The sequence below is a fragment of the Macaca mulatta genome, chromosome 12, assembly GCF_049350105.2.
Source record: "Macaca mulatta isolate MMU2019108-1 chromosome 12, T2T-MMU8v2.0, whole genome shotgun sequence".
Lineage (NCBI taxonomy): Eukaryota > Metazoa > Chordata > Mammalia > Primates > Cercopithecidae > Macaca > Macaca mulatta.
In genome coordinates this window covers 67,070,013-67,087,531 of record NC_133417.1, presented here as the reverse complement: position 1 = coordinate 67,087,531, position 17,519 = coordinate 67,070,013, and the positions used below count along the sequence as shown (strand labels likewise).

General features: G+C 34.4%; 1 protein-coding gene across 2 annotated transcripts in view; it reads left to right on the top strand.

The window, feature by feature from the left end:
- The window catches only part of FAP (fibroblast activation protein alpha), a 71,765-nt gene that overhangs the window by 7,953 nt on the left and 46,293 nt on the right, over positions 1-17,519 (top strand). For both annotated transcript variants that reach the window (XM_028830766.2, XM_015110238.3), the window contains exons 3-9: positions 7,854-7,952; positions 8,900-8,994; positions 9,936-10,010; positions 10,806-10,858; positions 14,600-14,672; positions 15,344-15,464; positions 16,398-16,552. In XM_028830766.2, coding sequence (XP_028686599.2) covers positions 7,854-7,952; positions 8,900-8,994; positions 9,936-10,010; positions 10,806-10,858; positions 14,600-14,672; positions 15,344-15,464; positions 16,398-16,552 — 671 coding nt within the window. The remainder of the gene's footprint in view (positions 1-7,853; positions 7,953-8,899; positions 8,995-9,935; positions 10,011-10,805; positions 10,859-14,599; positions 14,673-15,343; positions 15,465-16,397; positions 16,553-17,519) is intronic.

Genomic DNA, 17,519 nt, shown 5'->3' with positions numbered 1-17,519 from the left:
GGCAAGAAAAAAATATATAAAGTATCCAGATTTGAAAGGAAGAAGTAAAACTCTTTGTACTAACAGATAACACAATCTTGTTTGTAGAAATCCTAAGGAATTCACTAAAAAGCTATTAGAACTAACAATAAAGTTCAGCAGGGTTGCAGGATACAAGATCCACGTATAAAGACCAATAGTATTTCTATACACTCCCAATGAGCAATCCAAAAAGATCTAAATAAGTGGAAAGACATCCCATGTTTATGGATCATAAAACTCAATATTTTTAAGATGGCAATACTGCCTAAATTTATCAACAGATTAAATGTAATCTCTATCCAAATCCTGCATAGTTTTCTTTTTTTGCAGGAAGTGATGAGCTGATCCTAAAATTCATACAAAAATGCAAGGCACCCAAAATATCTAAAACAATATTGAAAAAGAATAATAAACTTGGAGGAATCACACTTCCTTATTTTAAAACTTATTTTAAAACTTACTACAAAGCTCCGTAATCAAGACAGTGTGTTACTGGCATAAGGATAGATATATAGATCAATGGAATAGAATTGAGTGTCCAGAAATAAAGCCTTATACTTCGTTAATTGATTTGTGATGAGGATGCCAAGACAATTCAACAGGAAAAGTCTTTTCAACAAATGATGGTGAAACAATTGGATATCTATGTGCAAAAAAAAAGATGTTGGACCCAATTCCTCACACCATACACAAAAATTAACTCAAAATGGATCAAAGACTTAAATGTAAGAGCTAAAAACTATAAAACTCTTAAAACATATGGATACATTTTTATGTTTTTGAGTTAGGTAAATTTTCTAAGATATGACCAAAAATGCAAGAAACAAAAGAAAACATACATAAATTGGACTTCATCAAAATTTAACATTTTAGGATGGCCAAGAATACCATTTAAAGAGTGAAAAAACTACCTACAAAATGAGAAAAAATATTTGCAAATATATATCCAATAAATAACTCCATTAAAAAATGGACAAAGGACAGACATTTTGCTAAAGAAGATATACAAATGACTAATAAGCACATGAATGATGCACAATGCCATTAGACATTGCAAAATGCAAAACAAAACCACAACAAAATGCCAGGAATGAAATTGCAGAGGAGCAATTAGGCATCCATTAAAGCCTACCGATTGTGAAATGGCTTGTCCCTGGGGTGCAGTAGAGATAGAGACAAGCAGTAGACGGGGTTGGCAGGCCTGGGAGCTGGTTAAGGAAGAGGAAGGTCAAGGATCACACCAAAATATTTGTATTGAGAAACTACATGAATGGTAGGTGGTGCCATTTACTTGGATAAATTTGGAAGAGGAGCATGGAATTTTTTTCTTAGCATTAAACATACTGATTTTGAAGTGCTTGTGAGATATATAGTGGGGATTTTAAAGAGGAAGTGTAATAGACATGTCTGGAGATAAAAAGACAATCCAGTGAAAGTCAGGTGTGGTAGTGGGGTCAGGGGGTGGTTCAGCCCAGGGGTATGTAGTAGAAACCCTGGGAGAATGAAATGACCTGGGAAAGTTGCTCTTTCTCCAGCCCCATGTAGCAGCAGAAACAACCATGACAAAATGTCAAATAGAGATTAGAGGAAAATGAGCTGGCAAAGGAGACTGAGGTCTTCAAAAATAAACAAGGCTTGCTTTCATCTTCAGGGTCACCAGAGGGTCATTTACCATTCATGTTCTTACACATTATGTTGATTATATCTTAGGATCTTTGAAAGCCTTAGTTATCCTGAAAAATAAATGAACCCTAATTAAAATAATGTAACACAACAGTAAAATAACACACAAATGGGCTATTTTTAAAAGCCCAGCAAATCCTTTGAATAACTTATGTTATTCAGTGTTGTTCATAGAGAAAACCATGGAAAATTGCTATTAGAGCTGAGACATTCTTCAAGTAGACAGCAATAATAGTAGCAGTAAATAGCTTTATAATAGCTAGCAACCTATTTGCTTTGAAAAAGCTCAAATTGCCTCACTTTCTCTTAACCTAAGTTTTGAGGTGTAATTATTCTACCCCTTTGTTTGTTGCTTGGTTCTTGCCTATTTTTGTGTTTGTTGTATGTTGTTGTATGTGTACACTTACATTTTAATTATAGTATAGTGGCAAAGTATCTAAAACCAGATACAACTGAATTTAAACCCCAGCTTTTCTCTGCATTAGGCAAGTTAGCTCACCTTGCTAATTTTCATTTCCTCATCTGTAAAATGGTGTCCACAAAAGTATTTACCTCAGATGGTTGCTGTGAGGATTTAACAGGACTATGCATGTAGAGTGCTTGGTACGTACAATAACTTATAAATTATAACACTTTCTATTACTCCTCTAAAGCCTCCTCATGTACTTGTTTTTCAAAGTTGTCAGTCTTGTTCCAATTTGATCATATTAGCTTGTAAATAGTATCTTTCCTGCCCTAATATTTACTGTCCTTGCCCCTGTGGTACGCACTCCAGAAACAAACAAAACCCAGTGTGATGATTGGAGATGATACCTCCCCATAGGTAGCACCTCTGCAGAGCCATCAGGATGTGTTTTCCCTGGGAGCCCTAGTTCCTTTCCTTGGTATGACCTCATATGCATCAATTACAAATCAAGTGCAAAAGTGAGAACAAAAGGACCTGCCAGCCATTTGTATGCCCACTTAATTTTCTCATTTGGTTTATGCTGAACGTTAGAACTAACATCCAATGTCTCTGCTCTGACATCCATTCCTAATTTTTCAGTACTAGAAAATCACATGGCAGAAACAGACACAGAAACCTAATAGAAGCACAACATTTTAAGAAAGAATTAAGAGAATAGTAAATCATTACTTGCTTGTGAATCATTTCTGTGAATTGTAATTTCTTGGATTCATAATTGAAATAATTTTCAGCTTTGCTTTAATAAGTTGAAAATGCAAATAATTAAAGTATAGTTAATTAGAGTGTTTAAGCAATGTATGAGTAACTATGCTAAAGATGGGCCAAAACGAAGTTAAGAGCACTGGCAAAACTTAAGAGCTAATCAAGTAAGTGTTAACATATACAGAGGAGAGATATGCTTTCAGAATTCATGTTTACTTTTGTTCAATAATTAGAATTTAAAAATTGTAGATGTCAAAGCTAACCTTCCAAAATCATCAAATAATTACATTTAATATTAAAACATTATTTGGAAGGGGACATGAAAATTCATTTATTCATCCAATAATTATTAATGGAATATTTTCTGGGTGACTAGAACATTTAGTGTATTTGGTGCTATGGAGATATATTTTATACTGATTTACACACAGACACACACATACACACATTCCAAACATTAGACAATAATGACCCCAATGCTTTTTCTATAATCTTACTTAAGTCTAGTCTAGGGCAGAATCAGTCCCCTTGCCTTTTGTCCACTTTTCCAGGTCTGGGAAAGGGAATATACTTAAAAAGGAGAGCATTTGAAGGCAATGAGCAAGGTCATTGAACAGGGGAACAAACATTAAAGTAGGCCATTTACATTCCTTGAAAGCCATGGTCAACACTCAGTTATGTGGAATCTCTTCTCCATGACATGTGGATTGCTTCACAGGCCAGCCTCACCCACCTACAATGAGTTTGTAGTCAAGGAATGATTCCTATTGATAGGCACAGGAGTGCATTGAGCAAAATAGATTCAGTGAAATCATTAAACTGAGATTCTGAACCTTTGCAGAAGAATCGTCAAAGAGGCTGGGTAAAAACTAAAACTACCAGGATCCCACCCCCAGAGATCTGGATTCAGTAGGTTTGAGATAAGTACTAGGAATCTGTTTTTTATATAAGCACACTCCAAGGGGCTCCAAGGACCAAGTTTTTATAAATATTTAAATGAAGGCAAAAGAGTCTACACATGAAATTTACAACTTGTAATAGAGGGTAGAAAGTAAGGGCAGATATATTCTCGGAGGAATTATCCAAAACGAGTGAACACAAAATCTGTCAAGTTGGTTTATTTTTTTATTCAGCAAATATTTATTGAGCCCCCGTGCTATGTCAAGGACTGTCCTAGCAGCTGAACATATAATAGTGAGAAAAATCAATCACTGCTTCTACTTTTATGGGTGGAGACCTATGTCTTATACAATTCTTTGCCACACAGAGATGAAAAAAAATTCATGTTCAATAAATTTGGATAAATGTTGAGAAAGCAAAATCCCATATGTACAAAGAATCAAAGTTTGGATTGAAAATTCTAAGTAATCTTTATGTTTTATTCTTATTCTAACATGTGACACATTACTGCACTGTGTTTATGAATACGTGGTCATGTTTAGCAGGAAGAATGCCTAATTAAATTTCTCTGATTATATTGGGGATGAACTTAATGTACCCAGCCTGACATCAACATAATTACACTTTCTAAGCCCTGGATACATGACATATGATATGGTTTACAAAGCTAACATGAGGTTAGGAGTAATCATCCCAGCCCAATCTGTGCCTGAAATCCATTCCCACATACATGTAGCTGGCTCATCTGGATATGTTATTCATACATCCACTCATCACTTCCTGGGGGATGGTGAGGATTATTCTCATTATGGCAATCAGTAGTACAATTAGTACATGTTTAAAATTGCTTTACAGATATTTTGAGTCATATGCTAAGTTATCTATATTGATTGTTGCCATTTATAGCTACTGTGCACTCATATAAAATTAATTGCTAACTAGGAAGTAATATAAAATATAGTATCAAGTCCAACCTTCCTGAATAAACAAAATTAGAGGTTTAAAGGAATAAATAATTAATTCTTAGAATCTTTTTGAGGAATCTGATAAGATCAAAATGCTTTTTAATGATACGAAAAGGAAAATGAGTAGGTATTTAAAAAGCAATTTGAAACTCTTGTTTTTTATGTTTTATTTATTCATTGTACAATATTAGTACTAATTACACTTATGATTTTAATTGTAACAGTTCAGTTATGGAGCTAGGCAATAGACAAAATGTTCAAGCATAACTGATGAATTTCGTTAAACTAAAATAAAAGTAAAGCTTAATTGTATATACTAATAGCTTTGTCTGGAACTGTGTTTCTCAAACTGTGGTTTTAGTAGATATTCAGAAGCAAAAATTCCCAGTGGACAAATCTGTTTGGGAAACACTGATCTAAAATATTTATTTGAAAAATACTGATGAGTTACAATAATGCGAAAAGGTAACATGTACTGACTGCTACCATGTGCCACACATAGAGCTAGATGTTTTAGTTGAATTATCTCACTTAATTTAGCCTTCTATGAAAACGAAGATTAATTACAGCTATAAATGTCTCAATTAAGCATAATACAAGTAAGGAAAATTATATGCAAAGATGCTTAAATAGGGAAAACTATGTCACCAGCCATAACTGAAGCATTATTTATACTTTCTAAAAAATAACTAAAGTTATATTCATTTATTGAATTAATATCAGAAACATTCTTTGAAAAAAATGGCGATCTTGGTATTCACAGTAAAACGACTTAATACATTTTTAAATTTTCCATCTAGATATTAAGGATTGTGTAGGCACAAACTAAGTGTGTTTCAAATGGAAAATAAGTTCCACTATAAATAGTGTTATAATTTTCCCTTTATTACATTAGAAATGGATTGCAACTTGTTCTTAGGAAAATTAAATAAAATTGCATTAAATACAATACTTGGCAATTATTCTAATGCTATTGTAGTAAACGGTCTTTTATTCACTGAATGAGAATTAAAAAATCAATGGTACGAATTCTACATAAGACCATTTCATTAAACAGAAGATATTTCATTACAAATAAATGTATAGTGTACACAACCTTGTTTAGGATGCACAGATAATACAGAAAGATAATTATTTAAAAAATAGAATAACAATTCTATTAAGTATTCAGTGTCTAGTTGCAAAGGGGTTCACCAGCCACTATTTTTACAGCCATGGAATAAGTTGCCGCAAATCAAGGAAAGAAATAAACTCATGGTCCTAATCAAATGTGTGGCGCATACATGCATCAGTATAAATCAGTTAAAACAACAGAAGATATTATTATTCCACTTTATTATTTTGATCTTACTACATACATAGCAGAACATTAATGTAACTACAAGGTTAATAGAGCAGGTTGAGTTTCAGATTTCAAAATCTAGCATGGCATAGCTGAAAGAGATTGCCAACACCTTCTAGTCCAGTACCTCGTAATACTGGTGAGGAAGCCAAAGCACCAGAGATCTTCTTACCAAAAACCATGCAGGGAATTCAGAAAAGGCACACATCTCATCCAGCCAGCCAACCAATCAGCCATCCAGCCATCCAGCCATCCAGCCAGTCTTCATTTCATGCATTCATTCGTTCAACAACTATTTATTAGATACCTGTATGTGCTAGACATTTGCGGTGTGCTATGAGAAAAACAAAACATGATTCCTGGCCTTATGGTAACTGTGGGAAAACATTAATCCAATAATCAATCAAATATACACACGATTACAAACCAAGACAAGTGTTCTAAAAGCAAGGAACATGGTATATGGGAATGTGTAAAAGGAAACCTGATCTAAACCAGGGGGTCAGAAAGGGCTTCTCAGAGGACGTATATAGCTTTTGGACTGAGTAGTAAAGGTGAGAGACTAGAAAAGGCTGTAGACACCTTACAGAAAGAGTATTTGAGGAAAAGAAAGCCTGGCTTGTTAGTGTCTAGAAAGTAATGAGAGAGGAGCGAGAAGAGCTGACAGGGTAGACTGCCCCACACCAGCAAGTGCCTGTAGTCCATCCAGATCATCATTTGTGATCTTTACCGGAAGAGTCATGGAGGGCTACAAAAGAGTTTTATAGCAGGATAAAGTTACAGCTCCCATCTTTGACAGTTTTGTTTTCACCTGGGCAAATGCCAGATTCATAAATGGCATTCAAGGTATAGGATCTTCCTGTAAGTTTTAGTGGCCTGTGGAAGGGGTAAGGTGGGAGAGATGGAGAATGGTAATATGGATATAAAAGGGCATTGGGATTTGGTTGCCTTATTATCTGCCTGGTGTATCTGACTGCTTCAGGGCTCTGTAATGAATATTTGTTCTGAGAATAAGATCATGTTTGAAAAACACAATGGTTTTGAAGGATTCAAATATAGATTGAATTTGTTTGTGGTTTGTGAGCTACATTAGATTAGCTTTTCTACAGAAAACCCTCTACTCTTGGGACTTCTAAGATATTTTGTATAGATCAAGGGGTTTTCTTTCCTTTCTGTCTGCTTTCCTTTTCCTCAAAGTCCATAGTATGAGAAAATAGCCTATATTCATAATACCTCTCTTGAGATTTCTGAAGGCAAGTGTTCTGGCCAATCTCATTTGACCAACTGGGATGCTAAAATACATCATTGATAAATCAGTTGAAATCTGAACCAAACCTATGTGAGGAAGTACAGTGAATTGCGTAAGAGAGTGAGATTTTAGCCAAACCTACCTGGTCTGTAACCCCAGCTCTGCAAAGACTACAGTTGTTGGAACCTCATCTCATCTTCCTTCTGGAAAACCTTGACAACTCTTCACTGCCTGAAGAACCATGCTCTGCATGGCCTTCCTTTGTAATCTTCATCTTCCCCTATAGTTTCCAGCCAGTTTTCCCTTCCAGGCAGTGAAACTACCTCCCTAATTCTTACTTATCCTATCTACAAAAAAGGAGATACTATTATTAATAATTAATAGTTATTATGAAAGGAGTTCAACAATCACTTAGCAAATAGCAGATATTATTATATTAGAAAGAACAGATGAAGGCCAGGCGTAGCATTTATTTGAGTTGTTAACCTTCTTTTTAATAAGGATGTGTTTGCTCTTCCCCCAAAGTTCATAACTCTGAAGAAAATACAATGAGAGCACTCACACTGAAGGATATTTTAAATGGGACATTTTCTTATAAAACATTTTTTCCAAACTGGATTTCAGGTAAGTGCATTATTTATCTTTAGGGGTTTTTTAAAATGTATTTTGTTTGGTTTTTATTTCAGTGCCAATGCATCTCTATAGTAACTGAAGCCGTATCAGTTGTAATGTACAAAAGAACAATTATCTGAATGGTTCAAGTGCTCAAAAAAGCGCTTTTGATGAAACCATTCATACTGGATTTGCCCCATAGTAATGAGGCCAATAGAGTTTTAAATAGAAAAAGAAAAGTTGAAAAAGTATTGTTGAAATAATTTGAACGTCTGTAATCACTTTTCAGAATGGTAGATATATTTTTATTTAGGAGAAGTCACAAAAATTTTACCAAAAGAGAAATTCCATTATTAATCTGGATAATCTGGAGAACAGGCAAATCTCAATCTGACAATGAACCCTTTAAGGGTCATGAAATCGGTATTTTCATATAGCTTTTCAAAATAGGATGTTATAAAACAAATCTAATCAAATAAATAGTGAGATCAACTAAATAGTCTATGAAGTTTTAGTTGCATATCTTAAGTGTCACTGAACAAAATGGAATATTTTAATTTTTTCTCTTAAGAAAATAAAACTAATGCAAAGTGAGTTTTAAGTTGAACCAAACACAATCTAAATGTAATTTATGTTTATTATTGCAAAAGAAATGTACATTTCAAACTAGTTTATCCCCTTTGTAACCCAGAGGAAACAAAATTGTGTTCCTAAGCACCCTGAATCAGTTAAAATAGGGCTGCTGTTTGCAAATGTGGCATCTTCGTGTGAAGTAGAAGAAAGCATTCTACCTTCTTCCTTCTACCACCAACCTACGATTTTACATCTCACAAAGCAATGTGTACTGGACAGAGAGGAAAAACAAAGTAGGTCTGTGAAATAGGAGAGGTTTCTTTTGTTAGGAATGCATTTCCTGTTAAGAGAGATCATTTAAATTTTGTTTTCTTTCTTGTTTAAAGGACAAGAATATCTTCATCAATCTGCAGATAACAATATAGTACTTTATAATATTGAAACAGGACAATCATATACCATTTTGAGTAACAGAACCATGGTATGTATCCAACATCATCTTCCCCCTCAGAAACCTTTGCCAGCTCTTCATTGACCAAGAAACAGAGTTCAAAGTCTTAGCACCTGATCTGGACACAACTTGCCTTCCCAGCTCCATACTCCACTAGAGTCTTCCAGTTCTGTCTGCTAATCCCATTAGACTACTGTCTTTGGCTTCTTCTAAATCACCTAACATATTTCCTCCTTTTTGAATATAGTATAGCATAAGATAGGAGTTAAGAACTCAGTCCTTAGTGTCAGGCCAATTGAGGTTCAAATCCTGGCTCAGTCCCTTACTGGTCGTGAAACCTTGGGTAAAGGGTTTTACTACACCAATCTTATTATGCCTCAGTGTTTTCCTTGGTAAAGTGGGAATAATAATGCCTCTTTTGTTTAATAAAAGAATTAAATGAAATAACATTTGCAAGTGCGTAGGGCAGTGCCTAACATAGAATAAATGCTTAATAAGTGGTAGCTATAAAGTATGGGCACTTAACTGTTCTGTCCCTCAGGCTGCCAGTCCTCCAACTTTCTCCACTCTGAAAAACCTACTAATCTTTTAAAACCAAGTTTAGATCATACTCTCTTTCTCTTTGCAATCAATAATCCTCTGATTTGAGTTTAATCATTTCTTTCTTAATAATTTTGCAATGCTATATTGAATCTTTTATAGGACATTCTAATTTGTAGTATGATACTCCTTAACAAGTTCATAAGTTTCTTGAAATCACAAAGTATATATTATCTCTTGCATCCTTCTCCCACAGTATCTAGCAAATTTCTTTGAATTATAGTTTAGTTCCACAAAATATTTTTTTCAATTGCATTGAAAGCCTATGTATGTAGGAGTATGTTAATAATATAATATTCTTTTAAAACTACAAATTTACATGGCTCTTTGTTATCTTTTCTGTATTCTAATCAACCTCTTCATTATTTCAGAAAAGTGTGAATGCTTCAAATTATGGCTTATCACCTGATCGGCAATTTGTATATCTAGAAAGTGATTATTCAAAGGTATCAACTATTTAATTTGATTATATCCAATTATATCTCCTACTAATCCACAAGGTGGTTTAAAAAAGTGAGAGAAAGCAAGAGTCTGTCTTTACCCCTAAATGGTCACCAATAATCTTCAGCAAGACACGTTTCAATCTTATGGAGCTTGTTTAAGTGTGAAAGCGCTTTAAGGAACAGAGTCCAAAATAATACTTGCATCATTCATTAACAACAGCACAAACATACTTAACAAGAAAATGAAGAGCTTTGTTCACGAAGAATTATAAACCAAATATTCTTATTCATTTGTTTCAATTATTATTTTTAAAACTATACTCAAAGAAAGGCAAGCATTTTGCAGCAAAAATACATGTTGAATGAAATTCTCTTTACCCAATTTTAAGGGGTATAATTAGAATGAATTACCCAGGTGCAGGGTATTCCTTATGGACTGTGGAAATCATTGTGGTTTTACTTCAATACAGGTAAAACATGAAGGGAAAATTTCTGGGATAGAGTATGCAAAGATAAGCTTTTTATGTTAGGAAATTTCTTTGGGTATGCTTTTTATGGAGTGAGGGTTGAATCACTGCTGAGATTAGTTCTGGAACTTGCACAAACGGCACAAAAGTCCACAGTAAGACTCTTTAAATGAAGACTCATTTGGAATTGAAACATATTCTTCCTTGTGCCTTGTGAAAGTAGTCCTTTTATAATTCTGAACTTTGAATTGGATGATATATGATTATACATTATTGATGTAAGCTTTCTAACAATTGCAATTTGTTTTTTTGTCTTTCTTCTTTCTGACAGCTTTGGAGATACTCTTACACAGCAACATATTACATCTATGACCTTAGCAATGGGTAAATCACCTCTGTTTATCAATACTACTTAAATCTAATACCTAGAATGTTTTCATTCCAAACTCTGATTTGGTGTTAAGAAGACTTTATCTTCTTACTGATCATTGTTTCTTACTTTTTAGTAATACAGTATATATGTACCCATAAAGCTTACAAAATTCAAGAAAATACTTATATGGGATACTCACCTCTTTATTTGACTAATATTTTGTATTTTTATTCACAATATTGTTTTGGATTTTCTGTTTTTGAAGATCAAATTAAAGATGTGCTATTTATGAAAAAAACATATATAGGAAAGCACAAAAACATTCTTGGGAATGAGACACTATTTTTAGGAGAGCGGCTATTTCACTGATGGGAGGAGGAAGGGAGGGAGAGAGATGCAGCATTAGTTGTGTCTGAACACATACTCCATTAATTGTTTTAAAATTAATTATTATAAAAATGACAAAATGTTAAAATTATTTTTAAAATGGAAAGGTATTTGACATGTAAACTACTAAATGTTCTTTTGAATTAATTTAGTTGGTAGATAAATTGTCAAATACCATTTTCCATATATATATATATATATATATATATATATATATGTTAACTGTTTGAAGCATTTACCGTTTAAAAGAAAAAATTAAATGGATGTGCAGATAGGCGAAGGATTGACGAAGAGAATTTCTGGCAGCAAGAAGAATATGTAAAGGCCTAAAAGGGGGAGGGAGAGCATTGTGCGTTTGGGAAATGCAAAGTAGGTCAATTTGTTTGAAATTGAGGGAGGGGCCTGCTGACTAGTAGGAGGTGGTGTAAGGTTGGGGAACAGCCAAGCCAGGAAGCATAGGCCAAATAATAATGAGGAAATCATTAAAATGAGTTTAGATCTTTCTTTCTGATGACAATAAGGATTCATTCAAGGGTTTTAAATGGAAAATGACATGATCAGATTTGCACTTTAGAAAAATCACCCTGGGTAAGTTTGGACAATGAATTGCCTTAGCTACTCACCTTAATGTGATATCCTCTTTGCTGTTATATAAAAGGGGAAATAATTATATGGCTTGAAGAGGTATTGAAAAAAAACTTCTGGTCTATTTCCCCTTTTGTCTAGCAAGAGCACAATTTTTTTTAAAAAAATTATCTATCTGCTTCTTTCAAATGTTCAGAGAATTACTCTGATCTACTTAAACTGTCAAATTAAGAAATAGCAACTGCTTCTTAAAGTAGAATCTCAAATCCATCTAATGCATTCCGAGCCCTTCTTGCCTCTGAATCCATATCATCACCAAATTTTAAAAATATTTATTGAGCCCCTTCTATGTGAAACACATATAACAATGAGATGCAAATGAGCTTGGGGCATCAGCCCTACCTACTCTTAAGATCTCTTTCTATTAGTGAGTGGGGAATCTTAGTCTTTCAGTCCAGTTTCTCAAGGCTCTCATCATGTCTTTGTTTTTCTTTTAATCATTTTGAAATTCTTTTGTTGAGGCTCGCCAAGTTGAACAGCATTCAAAAAAATGATAATCTTAATATTTTAATCATGGATTAGATAAGCTTTATGGCCTAAAATCGCATTAAATATTTAGTTTCTCTGCAGTGAATTTAATCAAATCACTATTTTTGTTTGTTTGTTTCTTTGTTTTCTGCACAACTATCTAGTATTTCAGATTTGGGGAGGGGGCGGTCAGGTAAATACAGCATAACTTAGGAAGTGAAGGATGGATGGCAAACTTGTTTGAGATTCCAGGCCTTCCTGAATACCACTAATTTCAAGTCTTTTTTATGCCTTTGAAGACTCTATAAAAATCTAGCATAGAGAAAATAAGACAGTACTGGTTTCAAGCTAGGTAGGCAAAACTGAGGAGATTAACGCCTTTGTAAAGCATCCTCCCTCGCCTTTTCTCATACCTTTACTGACTTAGAAAACAGAAAATGGCAGCTGTGGTGGCTTGAGACATGCGCTGAGATTTTTAGCTTAGTGCTGCCTGTGTGATTGCATAGATGATTCCACTGCATGCAGAAAACTGAGACAATGTTACAGTATCAAAGGTAACAGGAGCTTGAGAACAAATTGTGAACCAGGTGAAGAACGTCTTCTTCTTTTGTTTGAGACAGGGTCTCACTCTGTCGCCCAGGCTGGAGTGCAGTGGTGTGATCTCGGCTTACCACAACGTCCTCCTCCCGAGGTTAAGCAATTCTCCTGCCTCAGCCTCCTAAGTAGCTGGGATTACAGGCTTGTGCCACCACTGCTAATTTTTGTGTTTTTGTAGGTACGGGGTTTCTCCATATTGGCCAGACTGGTCTCGAACTTCTGGCCTTAAGTAATCCGCCGCCCAAAGTGCTGGGATTACTGGCGTGAGCGAGCGGGCCAGGCCTGGGTCAATCTTTTAACCCGGCTCTCGCATCCCTTTCAACGTATTCCCGATCACCCAGGTGCCTGGTGCTCATGTACTGCCCTCTGGCGGCCAAGACTCTCATTGCAGAGCCAATGGTCACTTTCCACGGGAATCACTTTCCCCACTCAAAACTATGCCATGTTCCCTTGTTACTTGCTAGGTCTCATGCAAGCACCTAAAAAGTTACATCAAGGCAGTGTGTGTTACAGATCTTCACAATTGTCCAAACATTAAAAGAATGGGAAAGGCAGAAATGTCAGGCACATATTAGGTCCAGGTTGGAGAGCTTTTTTTGGAGAGGTTGGGGTTTTTTGAGTCTCTTTTTTTTTTGGAGAGGTTGGGTCTTTTTTGAGGCTCTTCAAATTGTGCTTGGGCGGCAGGTCTTGCTTTGCTTTCCCATGAAGGCAGTCTTGATGAAACTGTTAATCCAATCTTCAAGATGACAAAAATCAAAAAGTAAGCATGACATCCTATGACTCTGTAACAGTTATAAAAATCTGAATGCATTCTTGCTGAAGAACTACAAAAGCTCCACAATGCAAGTCACTTAACTGAATACTTGCAGAGTGACTCTAAGCATCAAAGTGAGAGTTTTGGCCAATAGACTATTTGAAATTTCCCCATGGGTGGAGGACTTTACAAGCTTAAGGCATACTGCCCAGTATACAATCCGTTTTTCAGTTTAGCTTGAGATCAGATGTTCCTTTCCTTTTCTGATTTCAAGTCAGATCCCTGGGGAGATTGTCAAATGGCATCTTATTTTCAAAAATTTGAAATGCATATGCATTCACAGAGATGGGGGTTGTGAATGAGAATGTAGAAGAGCACATACTAAACTTCAGCACAATTATAGAATTTCAGAGCTGGAAGGCACTTCAGTGACCATTTCAGTCTAGTGTGTGCAAATTTTACAATCCCAGGGGTTAAAAGGACTTGAGTTTATTTCAAGGTCTGCCAAGAACTAGCAATGTGGTCTGAAAAAGTTCTATCAGCTCTCTAAGCCTCATATTTATTTTCTATAAAATGAAAGGATTGTATTAGATAATTTCTAGAGATGTTCTCCACTTTGACAGTCTGTAAGTATTTAATCCATTCACCTCACGATAAAGGTCAGAAAACTGACACCCAGAAAAGTTAAGTGACTCTTAAGTAACTACTGGAAGAACAGAAATCAACACCTATGTCTCCAGTTCTTCATTCCTGTATTCTTTTCATTAGGTTTGTAGGTGCAGAGGGAATGAGCCTTAATTTTAATTGTTTGTTTATTTTTTCTGTTTATACAGATTATTATTATTTTTTGCATTAAACAGCAAGATTTGTTGTTTTTCTTTCTTTCTTTCTTTCCTTCTAGAGAATTTGTAAGAGGAAATGAGCTTCCTCGTCCAATTCAGTATTTATGCTGGTCGCCTGTTGGGAGTAAATTAGTAAGTGTTTAAATTTTTGAAGTGTTTAATCATGTAAATAAAAGAGGAGCCATTTGATTTTGGCCTTTGTTAAATTTCCCTGCCTGAAAGAAAAAAAAAAATACATTCATGACTATTTTAGTGGTTAAAAACGGGAAGAGTTTTGATAAATTGAAACCCATCTGAGAATTCCGCAAAATCTCAAGCTCATGGATAGACTTCTTTAAATATAGCAGTCAAAAACTTTATCCTTATACTCAGCCAGAATGCGTTGTGCCAGAAAGCTCAGGAAAAATATGGTTTTCACAAGTTTCCCAGACTAGCTTCAGACAACATGAAATTTGGTCCAAGCTCTTATTTAAGGACTCTAAATAAAGATTAGATCTGGCTAGCTATTAATATTCAGAGATTTATTCGACTTTCTGTCAATATACATAATTATTTATTTGGGGGTAATGAAACAAGTAAGAAAATAATAGGCTTTACTTTTTATTTCATTCAGACTTTAAAATTTATAACTGATGTTAATGTAAGGTGGTTGGATTTTTTTACCTATTAAAATGATATTTTAGTTGTGAATCTTTTTCGTATCTTTATTACCACTCTGTTTAAAGGTATTAGAGGAATAACTAAAACAAATATACAGCCTTCATTTAATTTGTTGGGGAATTTCCCCTTACCACCACTTCTAGGCATATGTCTATCAAAACAATATCTATTTGAAACAAAGACCAGGAGATCCACCTTTTCAAATAACATTTAATGGAAGAGAAAATAAAATATTTAATGGAATCCCAGACTGGGTTTATGAAGGTAAGCTGTATTCCTTTTCTACTCTTAATGCTTTAGGCTTTTAGTTTAAAATAATTTCATATATTTAGTAAGATTTAGATGAGTAGTATCTTATTTCCATGAAGGGTAGCATTGCTGAAAATTGTCTGTAGGTTACAAATAGGGCATACATATTTTAAAAGAACAAATTGTGGTTATCAGAAGACTGGTAGAATTGATTTTCATTAACATTACTATGAAGTAGTAGTAATGATTTATAATCCAAAAACGTATATGGTCCTCAGGTGCTGCATTAGTACATTTTCTCATGTTTACTTTTTCTTTAGAAAAACAATTTTTTTTTCAAAACTAAACAACTGTCTATATTATCTTATGGGAAAATATTTTTACTTTCTGATACTCTGTTGATTTTGTTCTCATTCTTGGTAATGTAGAATTCAGGAATTAACTGGACTTTAAAAAGACTTCTAGTCTCTATCTATCTATCTATCTATCTATCTATCTATCTATCTATCTATCTATTTATCTAAACTAACTCTGTTTTTTTGCTTTTTTTTTAATTCCTAGGAGGGAAATGTAACTTTCAATGTTTATGCCACTCTCTAGTACAATTACAGTTCTTTCTGTTTTGGCTGTTTTAGGTGACTAAAAAACCTGAAGCTGCCCTGAAAGAAAAAATTAATTATTGCCGATGTGTTTATTATTCATTTAAAAAATTACATTTCTGATTAATGTCATTTTCTAACAAGGCTAATTGATGTTTGACATAGAGTAAAAGGTTAAACTATTCCTCTTAACTCAGATTATGTAATTTTTTTAATAACCAAAGTATGACATATGTCACATCCACATTAAATAAATTATTTCAGTTGATAAATAGCTATTCAGAAGTATTTACAATGATTTTAAGAGTAAGATGTAATTATAGTTAATATCCTAGTACTTATTTTTCAGAGGAAATGCTTGCTACAAAATATGCTCTCTGGTGGTCTCCTAATGGAAAATTTTTGGCATATGCGGAATTTAATGATACAGATATACCAGTTATTGCCTATTCCTATTATGGCGATGAACAATATCCCAGAACAATAAATATTCCATACCCAAAGGTATGTTGAATACTTTCAGCAGATGCTTTCATTTTCCTGGTATCAAAATGAGCAATGATTTACCATGAGTGAAGGTGGGATCAACAAGTTTGGAGAGCTTCTTATCCTTGTGCATTGTAAGGCAAACATTGTACTGTGCTCTATTATTTATGTGGACATCTGTTGCTTTGGACATCTGGTTGTGCTGGATGAAGTAGTCTTTGCAAAATCTATTGCAGAATCTTTGAAAAACATATGGTCTTGATCATGGAGGAAAAACAAGCTTAACTTAATTTTAATTTTTTTTCATATTTCATGCTCCAAATTCAGGGTAAAGTTCTGTTTTGCAATTCTCTCTTGAATTCTCATGTAAATGCAAACTAGAATAAGAAATACAAATGTTGAATTTGATGTTTCTGTCAGGTAGAAGCAGGCATGGGTTATGATCTTTTCAGGATATACAAGATAGGTTAAATTTGCAAGTCTCAATTTCTCCCTTGAAGGAATTAGATATGGTGTGAGCCCATAGTTTTTTGAATATTTAACATTGTAGAGTTGTTGTACATTCTTTTTATCCAGTCTTACGTCTGGAGGGAGGAGACCTCAGTGTGCAGTAGGAGAATGGGTTATGTCTCAGTGAAGAAGCATTATATCCTAATTTCAATGTAAAAATGGTATCAGAAAAAATGGAATCAAAGTACAAATTCACCTCTTGCACAAGGAATCGGATGCGATTTTAGAATTACTTCTTTGTTCTTTGGATCCTATTCCTTTTACTCGCCAAGAGGAACATTGTCATGGCTGGACACAGTGGGTCCCTGTGTGACAAAGATGGATGGATGTGGCATACACACAAATGAATTCTGAGCAAGCCAAAGTGGCCATAGAGAAAGAAATAGAATTGCAGACAGTCTAATATTTATGTTAAAAGTCTAAAAGCTGTGTAAAAACGCTAAAAGCTGGAGATGTTTGGGAAAGGCCTAGCATT